Source organism: Sinocyclocheilus rhinocerous, unplaced genomic scaffold (assembly GCF_001515625.1).
Source record: "Sinocyclocheilus rhinocerous isolate Xijiao unplaced genomic scaffold, SAMN03320098_v1.1 scaffold533, whole genome shotgun sequence".
Classification (NCBI taxonomy): domain Eukaryota; kingdom Metazoa; phylum Chordata; class Actinopteri; order Cypriniformes; family Cyprinidae; genus Sinocyclocheilus; species Sinocyclocheilus rhinocerous.
In genome coordinates, this window is record NW_015642843.1 from 228,548 (window position 1) to 251,576 (window position 23,029).

The 23,029-nt window shown below is 33.8% G+C and overlaps 2 protein-coding genes and 1 long non-coding RNA gene across 4 annotated transcripts in view; 2 read left to right on the plus strand and 1 right to left on the minus strand.

Annotated features, from left to right (window-relative positions):
* Positions 1-14: 14 nt before the first annotated feature.
* LOC107756837 (dematin) lies at positions 15-8,214 on the plus strand. Its single transcript, XM_016574132.1, has 14 exons — positions 15-208; positions 413-541; positions 1,510-1,554; positions 2,778-2,922; positions 3,017-3,061; positions 3,162-3,311; positions 3,555-3,691; positions 4,702-4,807; positions 5,315-5,364; positions 5,436-5,505; positions 6,842-6,849; positions 7,137-7,202; positions 7,352-7,432; positions 7,514-8,214. Exons 2-14 carry the CDS (start codon positions 419-421, stop codon positions 7,625-7,627), a joined length of 1,140 nt encoding a protein of 379 aa, XP_016429618.1. The 5' UTR covers positions 15-208; positions 413-418; the 3' UTR covers positions 7,628-8,214.
* Positions 8,215-8,688: 474 nt separating this feature from the next.
* On the minus strand, positions 8,689-9,975 carry LOC107756825 (uncharacterized). Its single transcript, XR_001641869.1, has 2 exons — positions 9,287-9,975; positions 8,689-8,849 (listed from the first exon to the last, which is right to left on the minus strand). It is a non-coding gene; the product is annotated as an uncharacterized LOC107756825 (long non-coding RNA).
* A 2,518-nt stretch (positions 9,976-12,493) lies between these two features.
* Positions 12,494-23,029, plus strand: part of LOC107756842 (actin filament-associated protein 1-like 2) — a 41,088-nt gene continuing 30,552 nt past the window's right edge. For both annotated transcript variants that reach the window (XM_016574138.1, XM_016574139.1), the window contains exons 1-2: positions 12,494-12,735; positions 22,185-22,322. In XM_016574138.1, coding sequence (XP_016429624.1) covers positions 12,720-12,735; positions 22,185-22,322 — 154 coding nt within the window. In that variant the 5' untranslated portion in view covers positions 12,494-12,719. The remainder of the gene's footprint in view (positions 12,736-22,184; positions 22,323-23,029) is intronic.

Consider the following 23,029-nt stretch of genomic DNA (forward strand, 5'->3'; position numbering starts at 1 on the left):
AATTAAAAGTCATTTTTTCATACCAGATTTCTTATTTGTTCATAAGAAATAACATAATACGTAATCATAAAACACTGAAAAGGTCCATGTGATGTTTGACCTTTGACCTGTGTGTGTTTGTGAACAGCAGTCGGCCCGTACCTCCCCGGGCAGCGTTTGTTCTCTGCGTGGAGGAGGTGTTCCTGGATCCCCTGCCGTCACTATAGTGGTGTGTATAGCAGCAGTGCCTGCTGGGATGTGATTAGCACATCAGATTACACTTAACTAGGCCCACACACAGTGGACCAACATCTTGATTGCAATACAGAATGCAGTCAATCCAATTACATTCAAGGACCAGAATTAACTAATATTAACTGTGTCTCAAAATTGTAGCACAAATGTAATTCTTTCATATTTTGGATTAATACAGGCCAAAATGGACAATCAAGTGATTGGATATAAGGATCTAGCAGCTATACCTAAAGACAAGGCCATTCTGGATATAGAGAGGCCTGACCTGATGATGTATGAGCCCCACTTCAGCTATTCACCGATGGAGGTAATACACAGTATATACAGCAAATATGCTGTTCAAAAGTTTGGGGTCAGTAAGATTTGTTTTAAAGAAAGGATGCATTAAATTGGTTCAGTTTTTTTTCTTTTGAACTTTCTATTAATCAAAGAATCCTGAAAAACTATATGATTGTTTCCACAAAATATTAAGCAGCACAACTGTTTTCAGTATTGATAATCTTTTGAACTTTCTATTAATCAAAGAATCCTGAAAAACTATATGACTGTTTCCACAAAATATTAAGCAGCACAACTGTTTTCAGTATTGATAATAATCAGAAATGTTTCCTGAGCAGCAAATCAGCATGTTAGAATGATTTCTGAAGGATCATGCGACACTGAAGTCTGATGCTGAAAATTGAGCTTTGGCTCACAGAAATAAATTACAGTTTACAATATATTCAAATAGAATATAGTTATTTTAAATTGTAATAATATTTCACAATATTACAGTTTTTACTGTATTTTTGATCAAATAAATGCAGGCTTGGTGAGCATTATAGTCTTCTTTCAAAAATATTCAAACATCTTCCTGACCCCAGACTTTTGAATGGCAGTGTTGTGCTGTTATTTGGTGATGAGGTCTGACAGTCTATTTTGGTCATTGTCTCATAGACTCAAAGCTGTTGATTTGTCAGACTTTCATTCTGTAACACACTCTGTCTGTCAGCGTGTGTGATGTGTTCACTGGTTAGTTTCCTGCTGGGTGTGATGTCTCGCCATCAGAGCGCCTGGACAGAGATCAGCACACACACACACACACACACACACACACACGCCATGTTAGCTCGGCTCTCCCACTGTAATTTCCTTTTTTGTTTCGCTGTAATGGAAGCTTTACGCTTCATTAAGTCTGTAAACCTGTCTGTGGAAATGTCTGGATATCTCACTTACTGCCAACAACTGACCTCCCTTTCACTCTTTCTGTCTGTATCTCTCTTTTTCTTTCTCTAGAGGTCATTATCTCCTCGTTCAATCTCCCCTCCTCCATCTCCAGAGGTAAGATGCATAGTACATGTCCGTGAAAATCACAAATATGTCATATACATTTTAATATATGCCATGACATGAGGTTTTGCCAGTCAGATTAGAGGACCAGAGGTAAATGTTTGTTTAATGGAAAGAAGGTAGTTTGCAAATAACATAGACATTTAGGTTACAAATTCTATACATTATATTATACTTTGTTGTCAGTAAGATTTTTTAATGTTTTTGAACAAAGTCTCTTATGCTCACGAGGCTGCATTTATTGGAATAAAAAATACAGTAAAAACTGTAATTTTTAAATTATTTAAAATAACTTCCATTTTAAAATATTTTAAAATGTCATTTATTTCTGTGATGTAAAGCTGTATTTTCAGCATCATTACTCCAGTCTTCAGTGTCACATGATCCTTCAGAAATCATTCTAATATATTACTCCAGTCGAGCAGTGATTTGCTGCTCAAGAAACATTTCTTAATATTATCAATGTTGAAAACAGTTGTGCTGCTTAATATTTTGTAGAAACCATAATACTTTTTTTCCAGGATTTTTTAATGAGCAGAAAGTACAGAAGGCAGCATTTATTTGAAACAGAAATCTTTTGCAACATTAGTTGCATGACAAAAAGTAATTTGACTTTTGTTCAGTTTCATGTGTCCTTGCTGAATAAAGAGTCTGATTTATATTTAAAAACTCTCTGACCCCAGATGTTTGAATGGTTGTATAAAATGTAAAACTTAAATAGTCTAAATAACTAAAATAGTCCTAAAATACAGTTGACAAATTCATAAAAAAAATGTTTTGGTTTTTTTTCCCCGTTTTTTTTCTCTCTCAATATGAGTTAATGAACATTATGTATAATAATTCCAAAATTAGAAAATTTTTATTTAAAACTTGTTTAAAAATAGTCAGGATTTAATCAAAGTGATATTTTTAAATATTGTATATTTTTATGACCATTTTCACTGAATTATGTGCAAGGTGTTCCTAAATACATATAGCACAAATATATAAATCAAACAAACTATATGAAGGAAAGTTTGGGGAATTCCCCCTCTCTAAGTTTTTGAAAGAAAACCCTTTTAACATCAGATCAGCGTTTAAACTCATAATCCACCAGAGGTCTTGCATCACAGCTATTTCACCAGGTTCAAGGACCAAACTATCTATTTTAGAATCTGCTTTAGAGTCTCTCTGTATGATTCTCAATCACACAGTCCTTCTACATGTAATTCCAGAACAGTCTATCAAAGGATGTCTATCAGAGGGATTGGTCAGAGCCCAAGTCGTCAGGCAGCTCGTCTCCAGCGTCCACACAGCTGAGTAAAAGCATCACCGTCAGCACAAAAGTCCCACACCAGCAACAGCACTTCCACAGGCCAGGTTAGGTACTACAGCACCTCACAAACACAGCCAACAAACCTCAGTCAACATCAGACTCTAAAACTAAACAAAACAACCTCACTTTTCCTCCTAGACAATGGAACCGACATATACAAGAAGCCACCAATATATAAACAAGGTATGAAACATCAACACTGCTCTTGAGTTTAAATCAAATTCAGTGTAAATGGTGTAATTCTGGAGAATTCAGATGTGTCTGTGTATTTGAATGGATGTAGATGTCTCAGCAGCCGCTCCACACAGTAAACACATGGAGGATTTAATCATTGAGTCTTCAAAGTTTCCCGCCGCACAACCTCCAGACCCCAACCAGCCCTCTAAGATAGAGATGGACTACTGGCCCTGCCCTCCCTCACTAGCTGTTATCGGTAATACACTCACACGCTATCAACATGATCACAACCTGCTGTACACAATCTGCTACATGCCTTCATGGAAATAATTCAGTGTACACGCATACATGGAAATAAAATTTCCCTCTGGGCAGTAATGAATTTAGCTAGATGCTAATGCTAACAGCACAGTATCGCGGCCCAGTTTGTTGATGTGGTAGGTGTTCATCGACTTGTTTTTTACACTCTTTATCTCACGATCATATGTTTGTATCACAGAGAAAGAGCGGAGGAAGAGTGTGGTGTCCAGGGTGGCTGAGGGAGAGGAGGGTGAGGAGGATGATAAGTATGATGACAGTTATCTGTCTGAAGACAGGTGGAGACTTCGGCAAATGCAGAAACAAGAGCTCAACAAGGTGTTTGTCCGTAAAATGATCTTATCTGTAAACTTACAGTGGCTGTTCAAGGGTAATTGTGATGTGTCAAGCAGTTTCCTGAAGTTAAACTATTCTAAATTGCATTTTTTTCATTCTCGTATTATTTATTCATTATTATTATTATTATTATTTTAAGAAATTAATACGTTTACTCTGCAAGACTGCATTAAATGAATAAAAAGTGACCGTTAAGACATTTTTAGTTTTTCGACATTTTTATAAGATTTCGAATAAATGTTTTTTTTTTTTTTTTTTTACTTTATATTCATTTAAGAATCCTGTAAAAATGTTTCACATTTTTCACCCAAAAAATATAAAAACAACATACATAATATACATTAATGATGATCATGATAATAAATAATAATACATTTGATAATACATTTTTTGAGCAGCAAATCAGCATATCAGAATGATTTCTGAAGGATCATGTGACACTGAAGACTGGAGTAATGATGCTGAACATTCAGCTTTGAAGCCCATCATAGGAATTAATTTCTCATAATTATTTTAAGATATATTAAAACAGAAAGCTGTTTTAAACTATTTGTACTGTGTTTTTGATCATATAAATGCAGCCTTGGTGAGCATAAGAGACTTATTTCAAAAACATAAAAAATCTTTTGAACTCCAGAAGTTTGAACAGTAGTGTACATGCAGTTTTATTAATAAAAATATTTAACTTTTTGTATATTAATTTATATATTTTATATTATAAATTTTTACTTTTCTCCTGTTGTGTTTTTCTTAAACCTTATTTTTTTAATAAACCGAGGCTAAAGGTTTATTGCGTTGGCTCTTATTTGTGAGATCATTTGTCTCACTCGACCTTCAAGTGAAGGCCACAGTTGGTTTCAAATGAAGGACAAATCTGTAGGGATTCTTGCATTTCTTGTCGAAACAGGGAGCCAAGCTGATCAATTCAGACTCTCAGTCTGGGTATAATGTTTCAGTGTCCACCTCTCCTCTCATTCTCTCTCTCTTCACAGATTCAATCCAATCTAGGAAAATTGATACTAAAGGAGGAGATCGAAAGTACAGCCCCTGTCCGAAGGAAAACACGGTCTCTGCCCGACAGGACACACATGCATCTGGGTACATTTCAATGTGCTTGTGTGGTTGTCACTGTGTGGACGTGATTTTCACAAAACTGTCTCATAAGGAATCACAGAACAGAAAGATACTCAGAGATGAGCAGCATTACTGACAGCAGCTGTTGTGTGTACTGGACATCTGAGTCAGTGCACCTGCAATCATAGTTTATGCACGGCAGACTAATAATCTGAATCAGATTAGAGTTTATAGGTCTCTAGGGGAAAGGTCAGAGTCTAGAGAACTCAATTTGAACCGTTTTGATCATTGCATTATACTTTGTATTGTGTGGCACTGAAAATGGATGTGATTGGAGTAAATCACAAAAGCCAGTTGACCTTGTACTTACAGTGGCCCCTTCTGGTTGAAGAGATTCACTGCATACACACGACACGTCACATATCCCTAATAGAAAACGTGTTGGCTTCAGCATCATTGCTTGGTTAAGATGATTATTTGAATGCTATTTGTGTCACTACATTAACATGTTTCTTCTTTTCTTTTGCGCAGCCTCCAAAGCCCCCTCATTTCCTTCCTACACTAAGACTGGCCTGACTAGGGTGAGAAAATGAAATCTGTTTTGATATGTCAGCTTTGTGAGATCCATCCTTAATTACACTGATTTAATTAGTCTGGTGTTTGTGTGTTACAGCTCCAGTCTGCAGAGTTCTCCTCTTCAAACAGTGATAAAGGGAGTCAAGGTAAGTGTGGGGATTATGACATTTCTATTCTGTTCTGTTCTGTTCTGTTCTGTTCTGTACTGTTTTTTGCATTTGTTACACTTCAATCAGAGTGGCAGCATTAAGAGTCATAATTGTATTCTATTTTATTCTGCTCTAAAGAGTAGAACGATTTTTGCCATGTTTATTTGGAATTTAATCAAAGCTCCAGAATTAAGAGCACTGATCTCTATTCTATTCTATTATATCCTAATAGTGGAGCAATTTTGTCATGTTTATTTTTACTTCAATTAGAGCACCAGTATTACAGGCACAATTCTATTATTATTTTTTTCATTTGTTACACTTCAATCAGTGTCATTATCAAGAGTCATAATTGTATTCCATTTTATTCTGTTATAAAGAGTACACCAAATTTTTGCCATGTTTGTTTGAAATTTATTCAAAGTTCCAGTATTATAAGCACTCATCTCTATTCTCTCTATCTAATAATAGAGTCATTTAATAAAGAGTCATTTTTGTCATATTTATTTACACTTCAAACAGAGTCCAAGTTTTAAGTCATAATTCTGTTCTATTCTATTCTATTCAAAATAGTAATTAAGTGTACAAGTATTGTCATGATGTAATCCTATTCTGTTCTATTCTATTCTTTTCTAAATAGTTGATCAGTTTTTTGCCATGTTTATTTTATCAGAACAAGTTCCAGTATTAAGAGCACTGGTCTCTATTCTATTCTATTCTATTAATAGTAGTCATTTTTGTCATATTTATTTACACTTCAGTCAGAGTGCCAGTTTTAAGAGTCATAATTCTATTCTATTCTAAACAGTAATGTAGAGTGCCAGCATTGTCATAGTGTAATTCCATTCTGTTCTATTCTACTATTCTATTGTTATTCATCTAAATAGTAGGTCAGTTTTTGCCATGTTTATTTGAAATTTAATCAGAGTAAGTTACAGTATTACGAGCACTGATTTATATTCTATTCTGTTCTATTCTATTCATTTTTGTCTTTTTAACATTTGTTACACTTCAGAGTGCCAGTATTATAAGTCATAATTCTATTTTTACAGTAGTTAGAGTACTGATTTTATATAAATGTAATTATAAAATATATCAGTCATTAAGAGTCATAATTCTATTCTATTCTATTTAGAATGTAGTATGTTTATTCACATTTTATTTAGAGTGCCGAGAGTCATTATTCTATTGTATTGTGTTTTGTTGTGTTCTATTCTCACCTTTTTTAAATGAATATAAATCAAATTGAATTAAATGTTTTATACCCCATGCTCATTGTATTATCATTTGTTTCTCTCCCTCTTTTTTATTTTATTTTTTAATTTTTTTACAGATTTCCAGGTATGTAATAGTTTAAATGTTTTTTAAACAGATGAACAGATGAATTTATAAATTTTATTTTAAACCAACTTTGTTCAAACCCCCTTAAGTAACGAATACAATACAAGCCACTCATATGTTGACAATTTCAGTGTTAGCATTTCAGAAATAATCAAATAGTTTATTAAGTCAAGCTCTGCAACCTTCAATCTCATTAGTTTTACAACATTTACAATCAGATTGTTGTAACAACTGCACAAATCACAGTTGTGGTATGTGGTCTTATGGTGGTCTCCTCTCTTTTATAGAACGGAGATGCCCAAAGCAGAAGAATAGACAGAGGGAATTCACTCCCTAGTATGCTGGAACAAAAGGTGATGTAACCATATCATCTGCCAACTAATTAAGATTATTGTGTTTAATGCTTGTATATATGAGCTCTTGTATACAGTATATTGTTACTTAAAGTGACAGTTTGATCCTGGTTCATTAATATTGTTATGAACATGTATTCGTTTGGCAGATTTACCCATATGAGATGCTCATTGTGACACACAGAGGCAGAAACAAGCTCCCTCCTGGTGTAGACAGGACAAGACTGGAGGTAGACATTGCTTTGGCTCATTGTTTTACCCTGTTGCACTGTTCTGCTGGGAAACGTTGACCACATAACCTCTCTCTCCAGAGGCACCTGTCACCTGAGGAATTCCAGAATGTCTTTGGAATGTCCATAGAGGAATTCGACCGGCTCTCCCTTTGGAAGCAGAACGTCCTGAAAAAGAAAGTCTCTCTCTTCTAGTAGTCAGAGAAATACGTTCTTTTACAAACACTGTCACGCGTCTGCACTTCCGCTTGTGAAAACAGTACAGGCGATACAAGTTAAGGAAAGATGAGGAATGTGATTATGGAGCCAGCAAAAAAAAATCAGTTATCCTTATCGTTTGATAAGCCCCATATCTGATTGCAGCTAACAATCATATCCGAGACTTTGATGTCGTCTCTTTTTCTAGTTGCAGCTACTATGTCAGGACTTCACTGAGGTTCTCTTCTGTGTGTGCTTAGTAAAGCTACAGTATAATGATATACACCGATATGAATGCTACGAATACACATGAAACAGATCTGAATCACACCAGTTATTTGAGCAGACCAAATCCCTGCAGAACATTTCAGATGGACCAGCAGGAATCTGTGAATTTAAGTCACTGCCACACTTTTCAGCCTTTATGTGCTAAGCATGAATGAACAAACCTTCAGAATATGGGTCAGTGACTTTTTTTGGTCCAGATTTATTCATTTGTTAAAAATAGATTTAAAATGCAATTTATACATAGAAAGAGTTGAATAAACCTCTTCTTTGATGAGCATGATTTTATTTTCTGAATTAAGATTAAGAATTCAAAAATTCATAAAAATGACAGAACTGTCCTGATATAAAGAAGTTCTTGAAAATAAATTTGGCATACTTTTTTATTTTTATTCTTTACAAAAATGTGTAATATTTTAACAAAACTGCTTCACTGCTTATTAATGTTTTTTTGTTTTTTTTTTACTGTTGTTGCTAAATCAAAATCATGTGGTTTAACCGACATGCAGGAAAAAAAATTGGAAATTAATATCATTAGGTTAATATAATAATTAGACATCTTTATGACACAGCAATGTTGTAAAATGTCATGTGGTGTGGCTGAAAATTCTTCATTATAATTATGAATAGCAATTCATGAAATTTCCTTAATTTAAATAAAAACTGTAAGGTATAAACATTTTTAAAAGCCATATAAAACCAGCATGCATCAATACAAAGAATACAAATTGGCATGTGTTTTTAAAATAGATTTTTTTTATTTACGTTTTTTAAATTCTTTATGGTGGACAGTCTCATTTGTCATTGACCCATATCTGTAAAAGCAGCTCAGTATTTGAATTAAGCAAATCAAATAATGCTGATAGTTTGGAATTAAGTACAATTTATACTAGAGACTCAAGACGCACATGTTGCACACCCTCATTCCTTACACCTTAACACCAATATCCGACATGCAGGAAAAAAAATTGGAAATTAATATCATTAGGTTAATATAATAATTAGACATCTTTATGACACAGCAATGTTGTAAAATGTCATGTGGTGCGACTGAAAATCCTTCATTATAATTATGAATAACAATTCATGAAATGTCCTTAATTCATTTCAATAAAAACTGTAAGGTATAAAAATTTTTAAAAGCCATATAAAACCAGCATACATCAATACAAAGAATACAAATTGGCATGTGCTTTAAAATAGATTTTTTTTATTTACGTTTTTTTAATTCTTTATGGTGGAAAGTCTCATTTGTCATTGACCCATATCTGTAAAAGCAGCTCAGTATTTGAATTAAGCAAATCATGGAATTAAGTACAATTTATACTAGAGACTCAAGACGCACATGTTGCACACCCTCATTCCTTACACCTTAACACCAATATTACCCACGCAAATACCAGCGGCACAATATACAGGTATAGCAACAGCTGATGATTCCGAGTGAGATTTTGCTGTTCCAAAGAGAGCTACTGTACATTAGTGAGAGTTTACTGAATATTGGATATAAGACGTATGAATCCCGCATGGCAAATGTATCCTGCTTTTCTTCAGTGATGATGGATTGTGAATTGTGGGTGTGAGCAATACTTCTCCTCTTCCGCAGGATGTATAGATCGAACAGTTTCACTCGCTCCCTCGATCATATCGTCTTTTTCTCTCCCTCCTCCCCGTTTTGCTGCTATTGCCTTTACTGTTTTGGTTCTATCCTCTTTTGTTCTTGACGGGTGGACATGTTTTTTTATAGTGTTTCTGTTTTATAGGATAAGGATAGGTTCGGATATAAAGGGATTTCTGACGTTAGCACCTGATGGTTGCTGTTAGTCTGAAGGATTGGTTTTGCAGCCCTGGTTTTTGCTTTCTGTAGCTTGACAAATACAAGGTTGAGCAGAATTCAGAGTCAAACAGCTTTTCAGTGCATGAATGCGAATTTGATTTGCATTGGTCAAGACCCACAGGATGTTAAACTGGAATTAGAGGAAGATGAATTTACTGAACTGCAATTTTTTTTTTAAATGCACACATTCACACAGCAGTGATATTTCATTGGTACACATTTTGCAACAAAGAAAACACTATTTTATTAATTAACTATATTAGTTATAATTATATGAAAAATAATTAACATTCATATTGACTAATTAGTCAAATTATTAATTAATTATTCATATTTAAAATAATAACAATATATAATTTATATTTCTATAATATAACATTTTGTGTATATATAATATATCATTTTATAAAATGTATTCAATAAAATATTAAATATATATACATTATATATTAAATAAATGAATTATAATGAATGAAGTCAATATTATTATGCAGTGGTAATGTATAAAAACTAGCAGTCGCATGTTATTTCATTTTAACTCTACGTTTTAAAATTCAATTGGAATTTGAAAGGCATTCTCAATTCTGTTCCGAATGGCACACAACCCTGCAGTTCATATATTCTTCTTGCCCACGTCAAATTAAATATGAATTTCTATGCTTTTATTGCTCCAGTGACCAAATGAAGTGCTTGGATAGAGTGCATGCTTTGTATCCAGAGTTTGTACCTAATAAAGCAGAACAAACATGTTATGAGAACAAAACAATCACTAAAAAGCAACACATATATCAACTTGAGAATGTACAGTAGAAGTACAAATATAGACATTCCACATTCATTTTTGTAGAAGCACTGCTCAAAAGGAAATATGTGGCTATATGCATATTAACAAACCCATAGTATTATTTGTTGTTTTAATGGCTGTTCTTTCAACAGAACATATTTTATGTGAACACAATCTGACACCCGATTTATACTTCTGCTATTTGAAATCTTTTCTTGTGTGACTGAAGGGGCACAAACTCATCACAATGATCAAATGATCATCAAAATACATAAACATTTTTTTGTTCAGTGGCAGCTTAAAGTGGTTTTCTGGTCTGAAAATATTTGTGGCTTCAGACGTCAGGCCTTCTTTATGAAATTCATTTTGCTAGGAATATTTTGCAGCGAGGCACTCATTACTACATCCTAAAGCACTTGATTCACTCTTACACACCTAAAAGAATGAATGTTTTCACAATAAGAAAATATGCTCTTTTAACACACATGTACATGCATCTGACAATTTTCATGTGAAAAATGTCCCAAATATTAACATATATTCATTTTTCTCTACTTCATAAATAGTGCTTTTCTTCTTTTCATTTTTTTTTTTTTTTATGTGAAAGTGTGATGAATGGGGAAAAAATAAAATGGATTTATTAAAGTGAGTGTATTGTTATGATTTTATTATTAATAGCAGTGGTATTGTTGTTTCGTTATGTTTGATTTGTTTGTGGTTCTCTAATGTTTTAACAGATTTTGACGATTTGAATGAATATTCAGTTCAATAAAATGTATGATTTTAACAGCATTTTGTGTTTGCTTTTTACTGATTGAAAGTGTGATTAAGCCTTTCACATCTTCAATAAGATGAATTTTGGTTATGTTGGGTCACTTTTGACAGTCATCTCAATATAGCTGTAGATTTGTTTGGATGTATAAACTGAAGAAACTACTGAATAGGCCCTACGTCTATATATATTCAGTTTAAAATGAATATAATGTAAGTGTTAAATGTAAAAAATGTAACTTTTGCATTCTTTGCGAGTGAAAGTTATTTAACACAAAAGTGTTCTGACTGAACTTTTTTACTCCATTAAAAAGGAACTAATTGGATTACTTAGTTACTTTTTATGGAAAGTAATGCATTACGTTTCTTTTTGTCACCTTTTGGCAACTGTAAATACCCTTTCACACCAAAAACTTTTACTTAAACTTTTCTATTATAATCACCACTGAGTGGTTTGTAATAACTTCTGACTGCGATCCAATGTGGATTTTGGTCAAATGATGAGGCAGAAATATATTGTTAGTAACATTTTGGAAGAATTTTATGGGGAAGATATGCAATTTATGTGGGGCATGAAAGAAAAGTAATGTAATAGTAGTGTAACTAATTATTGTTGCCAGAAAGTAATAAGTAAAGTAATAATAAGCCTATTACTTTTGAAAGGAGTAGTAATGAGTAATATAGGCTATTACATTTTTTGAGTACCTAGCCCAACACTGGTTACTTGTAATGCATTACCGCCAACACTGCTGAAATATAAATGTTCCTCCAACTTATATTTGTCCATCACTGTGTCACCAGGGTCTGTGTCTTACAGTAATTAGTGCTGTCAAACGATTAATAAAAGTTTTTGTTTACATAATATGTGTGTGTACTGTGTATATTTATTATGTATATATAAATACAAACACATTCAGTATATATTTTGAAAATATTTACATGTATTTACATGTTTATATTTATATTCATATAATTTATATTATGTATAAATATATTTAATATATAAACATAATATTTTTCTTAAATATATACATGCATGTATGTGTATTTATATACAATAAATCACCCAGATAAATCACTGGTAGCTAATCCTATGCAGGTTTTGTTTGTAATAGTTATTGAGGGCGCTGTGGAGCTGCTGTACAGTGGCGGCTTTCAGAAGCGCAGCTGGAGGCGGAGAGTCCAGTGATACACAGAGATGTGGAGTGGATGTTGACAATGTAGGCGCTTGTTTGGACAGTTTCGCTGTTATCTTCGTTTGTCTGTCGCCTGACCCGCAACTCTCACTTAATTCACTTCGAATTTTACATAAAGCCACTTTAAATTCGTTTACACATCCAGGAACAGACTCAGCGATGAACTCTGGAAGCGGACGGGAACAGTTCACTTGGACGCTTTGAGCATTTCCAGCGATGGACAAGCAGAAAGGTATTTCAGTTTTCACATCGGTCTGAAGTCTATGTGCTCCAGTTAAAACCTCATATGAACCACAGATCTACTTCATATAATCTACACAGACATTTTCCATAAGAAATTTTTTTTTTTTTTTTTTTGGGGTTTAGAATAAAAAAAAAAAAAAGGGCTTATTTACAAACTGTCATTTTGAGCCATTGAGCAAGATACTCTATCCTAAGTTACTGACTGTCCCTGTGAGTCACTTGGATAAAGCCACTAGTTAGTACTCACTGACTGGGCAAGTAATCATATTGAATAGTTTCAGTATGAGAACTTATATGCCAGTTTTGTCTCATTTAGTCATAAGTCTTCAGCAGAAGTCACAAGTCTCCAGTTTCATTTACTTTTATTAATGCAGTTGAGTCTTTTATTCAAAGTGACTTACAGTGCCTAAATGTGACCTTGGACCACAAAACCAGTCATAAGGGTACATTTTTTGAAATTGAGATTTATAGATCATCTGAAAGCTGAATAAATAAGCTTTCCATGGATGTATGGTTTGTTAGGATATTTGGCAGAGATACAACTATTTGAAAATCTGGAATATGAGGGTGCAAAAAAATCTAAATATTGAGAAAATCAGCTTTAAAGTTGCCCAAATGAAGTCCTTTGCAATGCATATTACTAATTAAAAAATAAGTTTTGATATATTTACGGTAGAAAATTTACTAAATGTCTTCATGGAGCATGATCTGTACTTAATATCCTAATGATTTTTGGCATTAAAGAAAAATCGATAATTTTGACCCATACAATGTATTGTTGGCTATTGCTACAAATATACCCGTGCTACTTATGATTGGTTTTGTGGTCCAGGGTCACATATGTCTTGAATCAATCCCACTGGGATTCGAACCTACAACCTTCCACTAAACTACACCAGCATTGTAAAAGATCATCCATTTCTAAACACATCTTAGCAACTCGTTCATAACTCAAAAAGACAGAGAGGTGTTGAATATTTCAGTGCTGATGTCTCATAATTGCAGTTATTGTTGTTGTAGCCGTGTAGATTTGATCATTGTTCTGGAATGTCAGTAATAGTCCTCCAGTTTTCCCCATCAGCCTCACCGCCACGACCCAAATCTCAGGAGAGGCATGAGTTTCTCGGTTTGTTGAAGTAAAGGTCAGAGAGCAGTGCTAATTTCACCAGCGGCGGTGTAGTGTGAAGTCTGACAGGAGCAAATGAGCTGCTTTACTGCCTTCCAAACTCCTTTCTGTTTCTGAAAACAAAAACCAGGTTGGGAAACAAAACTGACATCATGGATAATATTACTGTTCGGCTTCTATGCACTTTTTCCATAATCACGTTTTTGTATTTAAGCTAGAGTTGGAAGTTATCCAATGTTTGCTAAATAATCCAACATTTTAATGTTTTTTTATTCGTTTTATGAGAGTGCAAGACAGAGATTTAAATCCAAGTAGAACAGTTGAGTTGATAAGAATCATTTAAATTAATCAGTTCAATCTGTGTTTTTCAATGAATCATTATAAAAACTGTTGACAGTTGCATGTGGCCAGTCTGGTGCCCAGGGGCGTAGCTAGGCCATTTTTAGGGGGGCTATACTCAGCTACTATGACTACTCAGCCCCCCTAAAATTTTGCGATTAGCTCCATAAACTGTACACGAATTCGTGATCACCTCAGTCCCCTTTAAATTTCATATGAAAACGGCGGCAGACTTCGATCGGCTCCCCTCCGTCTTTCAGCACGTTTTTTTCAATCCGGAGACCGAAGCGGCGCAGAGCAAGAAACAGAGGTGTGTGTTTATCAATAGATTGTTATAATATCTGCATCTGTGCAGTTCTTTGTCATAAATACAGTTTACAAAAAGGAGCAATCGGTTCCCCATCTACTGTAGCCTATAAGTTTTCGCTGCGTTCACCCCTCATCACACCACAGGTTTCCTCCAGTGAAAATGAAGCATATATGAACACATATACTTTATAAAACGATGTTGCCATTTTCATTTGAATATATGTATATATTATACCCTCATTGGGGGCTGAGCCCCCCTAAAATGAAAATCCTGGAATAGCCCCTGCTGGTGACTCAACATAGTTGAGAAAAGTTTACCTTTAAGCAAATGAACTGCAACTACCAATGGGAGTGAAGACAGTGGAGGTCATGTGATCTGGCCAATCCAGGGTCTGCAAGATGAAGAGAATCCTTACAGTTATCAATTTTTCAATTTTATGTAAGTGTCACAACTGTTTTTTTTTATTTTTATAAAAAATATACACTACTATACAAAAGTTTGGGGTTGATAAGATTTTTTTATGTTTTTGTGCTCAACAAGGCTGTATTTATTTGATCAAAATTATAGTTAAAGGGTAATATTATGAAATATTACAATTTAAAATAACTATTTTCTACTGTAATTTAAAAATGTAATTTATTTCTTTGATGACTAAGCTGACAAAGCAAAAAAAGAAAGAAAGAAAGAAAGAAAGAAAGAAAGAAAAAATTGACCTCAAACTTTTGAACAGTACTGTATGTACCTGTAGGTAAATATTGTTGTTTAATAATAGTGTGTTTTTTTGGTACATAAAAAACAGTTATGCACTAGTGAAAACAGTGTGGGAAATATGCTCTGATTTTTTGAAGGAAAAAAAAAGCAATTCTTTTGTATGACGTTTCAGAATAATTACATAAATATAAAGAATATCTTGAATATTGTCAATAATTGTAAAATATATTTAGATATAGTTTTTAACTGCATCATTCAGCCTGGTCATGCATTTTTGTTTTAACAAACTTTTTTCCTCTTCCCTTCTGTCACTATCGGTCAAAACAAGAATGTGACCTCCCACACACACACACACACACACACACACACATTCTCTCTCTTTCTCTTTCCTCCATTATATAGTTTGCATAACATCCACTATAGAATGGATTCATTTGTCATATCTCATTCACACATTGTCTCGTGTCATGATAAGACATTCGTTTTGAGCACCAGATCATATTAGAATGATTTCTGAAGGATTTAAAATTATTTATAAATTATAAATGATTGTGGCAATGTACAGCACAGACAAAGCAGATATCGCATGGAACATTCCTTTAATGTCATTACTGAAAGACAAAAGTGTTGTTCTAGTCAATAAACGATTGATAACTAATCAGATGGAAATATATTCCACATAATTAGTACAGTTTATTGTCCAGTATTAGTGTTTGAGATACCAAGGCTGTATTAGAAGAATGGAATGTACAGTGAGACACACCATCAAGCCAAGGGTTTCCTCTTCAGGTTGTGCACAGTAATAGAAAGGTACCGTACAGTCACATGCTAATTAGGGTAAAATAAGTGTACACTTTTAAAAATAAAGGTTCTTAAAAGGGGGTTTTGCTCTGATGCCATAGCAGAACTATTTTTGGTTCCTCAAAGAACCTTTTAGCGAACAGTTCTGAAAAGAACCATTTTAAAATATCTGAAAACACTTTTTCCACTGTAAAGAACCTTTTGTGCAGTGGAAAGATTCCATGGATGTTAAAGGGGTCATATGAAGTCTCTTATGCTCATCAAGGCTGCATTTATTTGATCAAAAATACAGGAAAAATACGGTTGTAATGCTTAATAATTTTTTGGAACCTGTGATACTTTTTTTCAGGATTCTTTGATGAATAAAAATGTTTTATTCATCAAAGAATCCTGAAAAAAGTGTTGCGGTTTCCCCAAAAAATATTTGGCAGCACAACTGTTGGCAACATTGATAATTCTAATAATAAATCAGCATATCAGAATGATTTCTTAAGGATCATGTGACACTTTATACTGGAGTAATGGCTGATGGAAATTCAGCTTTGCATCACAGAAATAAATTATATTTTAAGGAAAACTTGAAATCGCATCATATGACCCCTTTAAAGGTTCTTTATAGAACCATTGATGCCAAAAAAGGACCTTTATTTTTAAGAGTGTAGACATCAGAAGTAAAGGTTCAGTAGATCCTCAAAGCGATAAAGGATGAGGGTTTGTGTGTGTTTGATTTCGCCGGAAGCCAGTAGCTGGATTCTTTGACCTTTGAGACGTTGTTATGACAATGCTCAATATTTATCCTCCACACATTTTACAGTTCCCGCACCAAGCGAGAATGGGTGGGGCGACTTCTTAGCGGACAGTTGTTATTGGCTTAAGTCTACGAGAAACAGTGGAATGTCAAAGGAATCAAATGTTATTTAACCAAAATGTGAAAATATCACAATAACACGTGAAAGTGTTTTTATAGATTCTCACATACGCAAAAGCATGATGAAGGCTTGCTTTGAACATCTGCTCAAGAAAATGGTCTAAAGTTGCCAATACAGTGTGGCAGTGAGAAATGGTGGAGTTTGGAGAAGAAAAGAGGGTAGTGTGAAGACTGAGACCTTGAGAATGACAATCTGAAGGTCAGAGAGCCTCCGTCACAGTCAGCCATTGACATCTGGCTGGAGCTCTGTTTGCTTAATGACTTTACTGTTAGCACTCCATCGCCAGCTCTGTCACGTCCGAAGGTCAGTGTGTTCGATAAATGAAAGCAGAATTCTCTTTTTTACAGGAAGCTTTCTGGAATAAGTGCTGCTGTACATAAGTGATATTTGTCATCTCCTTTACAGCCCCAGTTTCCTGGAGAAAAACAGCTTTTTGGTATTATGTATAATGTTTTACTGTGAGCTGTAGCTTCACACACATCTTTTATTTGCATTTCTTTGTTGTTGATGTTCATTTGTGTTTGCTAAATCCAAAGTTACTGGATAATATACATTCAGTTGTATTGTGAATTCAATAGTAGAGCTGCCAGATTTAACGTTTAACATTTTTCTGGATGTATTCATTTATTCAAATAAATAAATGTAAAAAAATTACAGTGCATTCAGAAAGTATTCAGACCCCCTTCACTTTTTTCAATTTTATGTTGCAGCCTGATACTACAGTTGTTTAAATTCATTTATTTTCTCATTTATCTACACTCCGTACCTCATAATGACAAAGTGAAAACAGAATTTTAGAAATGTCTGTAAATTTATTCAAGAGAAAAAACTGAATGCACTGTAAATAAATAAATAAAATAAAATAAATAAAAATGTAATACATACATAAAATTATATACACCACTTCAATGATCAGCATTTTTTTTTATTTCTACATTAAAATTATTTATTTATTTATTTCTTATGGAATATAATGAGGGGAAAAAACCTCATTTAAAGATTTATTTTAAAATGTATATATATATATATATATATATATATATGTGTGTGTGTGTATATATAGTACACTAACAAGGTCAAAAAGTCTCTTACAATTTGTACAATATGGTGTGACTATACAAAAACTTTTAGATTTAAAAATAAAAATTAAGATGAATGTGGAAAACATGTCATTTTGTACATGATGGTTATCACATGACATTTCATGTCAAGTCTTGTCAAGTCAAAAATAGTTTTCCTTTATCTTGTAAATTTGTCTTTGACCTGTTCACAGAATGGAAATGACCATTATGTACAAATTTTTCCATCAAAATAACAGCAAAAAGTCAACATATTCAATGTGGGTCTGCATATAGTAATGTAACTGCATCAGTGATTCTGGAGGCAGTGGATATAGATATCTATAAGATATATTATACATACCTCTATTTTTCCTGATGTGAGAAAGTTACATGAGTCGTGGTGGGATTTACTGCATTCTCATGGCTCTTTTTACAGTTCTTGAAATGGTTGTTTGAGCAGCGCTGCAGAGGCATTGTTAGATGTCTACTAGTACTCACCCATGACCCCATATAAAACCCATGGGAATTCAGATGTTTACTCCCAGGAGATGAAGCCACAGCTGGAGCCCTAAACCACCACTGCACCCTGCAGACATGGGACTGAGTTCAGAATAGACACAATTGAGATGCTCAGCTCTGGTACCCTATTTGGGAAAACAGACAGTGTGAACCGAGAGCAGTGGTTTGCACAGACCAGAATTTGAGTTTCTGTTCAAGCTCAGAAGTTTATAGTATTGCAGTGCATAGGTGTTTTAAATAACCAACCTTGTTCTGAATGGTAACAGTGGGCCTCAAAGGTAAATTCTTTATGAGAAGTTTCCATGTGTGTGAAAATATTAGATAATCCACATAATTATTAGTGAATGAGGTACACTTTTATTTATATTTATATATTTATTATTTTTTTATAAACTTAATTTTTTTGTTGTCGAAGCTGCTGATTTTCTATTGACTGCAGGTTTTGGTGAGATTTGATTGTAAAGAAGAGTCAAAGAGACACATTCTTTGAAACAGCTCCACTTGGATCCTGTGATCCTTTCTCTGGCAGATGATAAAAGCTCGGCCTTGGATAAGGAGCCACGTTTACGGTTTTCTTCTCTCTCTGGCCCTTTGCGATTTCGACTGACTTGCTTTACTGTTAGCCGATTAACTTGCTACCTTAGCATAACATTATCTTAGTTTGCTAGCTTAGCGAATTATTAGCCAATTAGCCTGCTATAGTCCCTGCCCTGTTTGGTTATAATGGGAATCGTACTGGTTTTAATGGAAACTGCAATGGTGCCTGTTGGTCTCTACTGGTAATTGGTTGCCTTCTATTTTTGGCTTGTTAAAACCACTAAATCCTATTGGAATATGTCCCAAAACACACTACAGGAAACCATTTTTTAGTGGTTTTAATGGTTAAAAGTTGATGGTTTGTAATGTTTGTAATGGTATTTGTAGTGGAAACCATTAGAATTTCTGGGATGGTTTCTATAGTTTTTTTCAGCAGGGGTATCATACTGCTAGCATGTTATCTTAATGAGCTTTGCAACAAATTCTGATTATCTCTTATAGAAGGAATCGCTAATGTGATATTTTACAATTTGTGAATTATCAACATTTTGTGGTCAGACTTTTTCCTACAAAAAAGAAGTGCTATATTGTAAATAAGTTTGCTGTTTAAGCATTTAGTATGCTAGCGTGTGCAGTAGATGGCCTCAGCGCTGACAGATAAGGACTGAAACCCATTTTTAAGCGAGTAGTGAAATAACAGTACCCATGTGTTTCAGACGCGTCATGCAGGTCTTTATGTGCTTCCCTACAGAGATCTTTTCAAAGGTCCATTCAGCTCTATCACAACAGCTGGCCTGTGTAGAGGTCATCAAAGAGAGATCTTACATATTATGACAGACTAGTAATGTCTGACATTATGATTTAAAAGATGGATTCATCTGAAGATACCCTTGTAAAAAAAAAAGTACACTTTAGCATATTTTACAAGAGTACTTGTTTTAATATATGCAATTAGATGAACTTGCTTTTTGGACTAACTTAATTAGGACTTCTTTAATATGTCTAATTATTATATGCATCTTTGCTATATGTCATGTCATAATTACTTTTAATTACTTTGAATTATGTAACTGCTAAATGTACCAAAAAGCATTTATGGTAAACTAAAATATATGTTAATTTTATTTCTATTGAAACTTATACTGTAAGTCATATATTTAAATATATTTATAATCATAACACACTTAAGTTAAAATTAAAATAACACTCAAGTTAAAATTATGATCAAGCACTTTATATGTGTTGACAACATGTTTCATTTAAAAAATCTGATTTAAAGTGACAACACTTTTAAGTTGACATTATTACAAAGTGTACTTTTTAAAAGTGTACTTAAGAGTGTTATAGTCATGAAAGCATCTCTCTTTAAGTGCACTTACGTGAAAGCACACTTCTTTTTCACATGGAATATAAAAGAAAATTATGGCGTATGCAAGACACAAAAAGTAAGTTTTACTACCTACTATAAGTACTTTTTCTGAAGAAAACATGATTGACGCTTACTTGTGTGCAAAAGGTTGTAGGTGTTTTGAGTGGTTTTAACGTGTTGCTACACTATAAAAAATTTTTTTTTTTTTGAAGTTGTAAATAAGACAAAGTTTGAGTATGTTGTGCCAGAAAATATTATTTCATACTCTCCTACTCCGAAATGTAACTTTTAATTCAATGTGTCACTTGCCATTTCTTTGTAATTATTTGTGAAGTTTACTGGCAAATTCTAAGTGAAAATTATTTCTACACCAACTTTTTTAGTGTTTGATAGTCTGGTCTCTACATATGGCTCAGGTCTATATAGCGCAGCAGAGTAAGTTGTGTGCTGAACGTAAATGCCTAGACTTGGTGTTTGTTCACATCACTAAACTTGCATATGAGCAATAATAATAGTGGTGCTCGTCTGAGCAAACAGCAAGGACTTTGAGAAACCGGCTGGGAGAGAGTGTCAAATGATGTGTGAGAAAGAGAGAGAGAGGATTGACTGCAGCACAAAGGCCCACTGATGTGTGTGTGTGTGTGTAATATACACAGTGTGTGGAGTCTCTGTATGTTTACTGTGGTAAGGGCTTGAACAGTGGCCTGTTTGTCTATAGCCAACATAATAAGGGCAAGACAGAGAGCAGGCCTCACTTTAAACCATTATAAAACAGGTAGAGGCCACTTTTCCTCCTTAAGTCACCAAATGTCACAGCAGAATTGAAAATCTGCAGGCATTTGCTACAATGGTAGAAATGTGTTGATTCAATATTAAAATGACTCTTGAAGCACGCAGTAAAGGTACAGCCTCAGCGTGTGTGTCAGAGGCGCATGTGTTGATGTTTGTGTGGATACGAGTCTAATACGATGAATGGCTTGGGCTGCAGCAATGCACTCTAACCTTGTTATAAAGTCACTTTAGTATAAATAATGCAAAGCAGCATGGAGCAGCAATTATTCAGCTGACAGAGTAAATAAATCAGGATTTTAGGAGTCCTCTGTTTCAGTCATAATATCAGCGTCCTGAAGAAATGATTGAAAATCTCACCTAATTCAATAAGCACAACTATTTACTTTTGTGGTTTAATAAATCAAACACAGATCGCTCCTGGAAACACTTTGCGGTAGCTATTACAGGTTAGTTGGGCTGCATTCATAGTTTCTGACTGCATTCATGTTCAAGTTCATTCTGGATATATATATCTATATTCATAACTTCATAAAACAGCTATTTCCCCTTCAAGTGCATTTGGACATATTTGGATGTTTTTTTCAACTACAGCACTTTTAGGGAAGATTTCAACTTTCTGCCTTTTTTTTTTAAATAAATTGAAATCGGTTTTGGAAACTTTTCATCATGCCCTCATCATCTGTTTTTGCTAGTTGAATTTCAAAAGTTGCAGGCAGAGACTTTAAAAAATGAAAATCCGTTATGTATTTATCAAAATATTACTTACAATTTAAAATAATCACATTCTAAATAAACATGAAGTAATTATAAACAGTGTCAATGAAGAGCTTGAGAGAAAATATGGGATGTGCAAAGAAAAGAAAGAAAAATCAAGGAGTATAAATGTGAAAATGATTTAATTGTGTGTATATTGATACATATGTCTGTTTTCTGTGATTTTGCAGTGCTGGCTCGGCTGGTTTCGGACCTGCAGGCCTTCTTGCTGGTTCTGGACAGTGAAAATCTCAGTTATATCGCTCAGGCCCAGAAAAAATCCATCTCAGAGCTGCTATATAAACTGCAGGACAACAAGGACGCACCAGGTGACCGCTTTATTATATAAAGTAAATTTGTAAATTGTATATGCAAATATGCACTACTGTTGAAAATGTAGGGTTGGTGAGATTTGGTGTTTTTGAGGTTTGCTCACCATTTATTAGATCAAAGATCCAGTAAAAACTGTAATGTTATAAAATATTATTACAATGTAAAATAACTGTTTTCTATTTTCATATATACTGAAATGTAATTTATTCCTGTGATGCAAAGGTGAATTTTCAGCATCATTTCTCCAGACTTCAGTGTCACATGATCCTTCAAAAATCATTAAATATACTGATTTGCTGCTCAAGAAACATTTCTGATTATTATCAATGCTGAAAACAGTTGTGCTACTTATTATTTTTGTGGAAACTGTGGATTTGTGTGGATTCATTTTTTCAGGATTCTTTGATGAATAGAAAGTTCAAAAGAACAGCATTTATTTGAAACAAGAATCCACCACTTAAATGTCTTTACTGTCCCGTTTATTCAATTTAATCTCAGTTTAAATCAATTTAGTCTTCGCTGAGTAAAAGTGTTTGATAACACTTTAGTATAAGGACCAATTCTCGCTATTAACTGCTTATTAGCATGTCTATTATTAACATATTGGCTGTTTATTAGTACTTAAAGCACATATTCTGTATGACTATATTATTCATCCCGAATCCTGCCCAATACCTAAACTTCACTACTTTACTAACTATTA

Coding starts and splice junctions, on each gene's coding strand:
- LOC107756837 (XM_016574132.1), top strand. CDS start 419: ATGGACAATCAAGTGATTGGATATAAGGATCTAGCAGCTATACCTAAA. Junction 1,555..2,777: donor CCCCTCCTCCATCTCCAGAG/GTAAGATGCATA, acceptor ATGTAATTCCAG/AACAGTCTATCAAAGGATGT. Junction 2,923..3,016: donor ACAGCACTTCCACAGGCCAG/GTTAGGTACTAC, acceptor TTTTCCTCCTAG/ACAATGGAACCGACATATAC.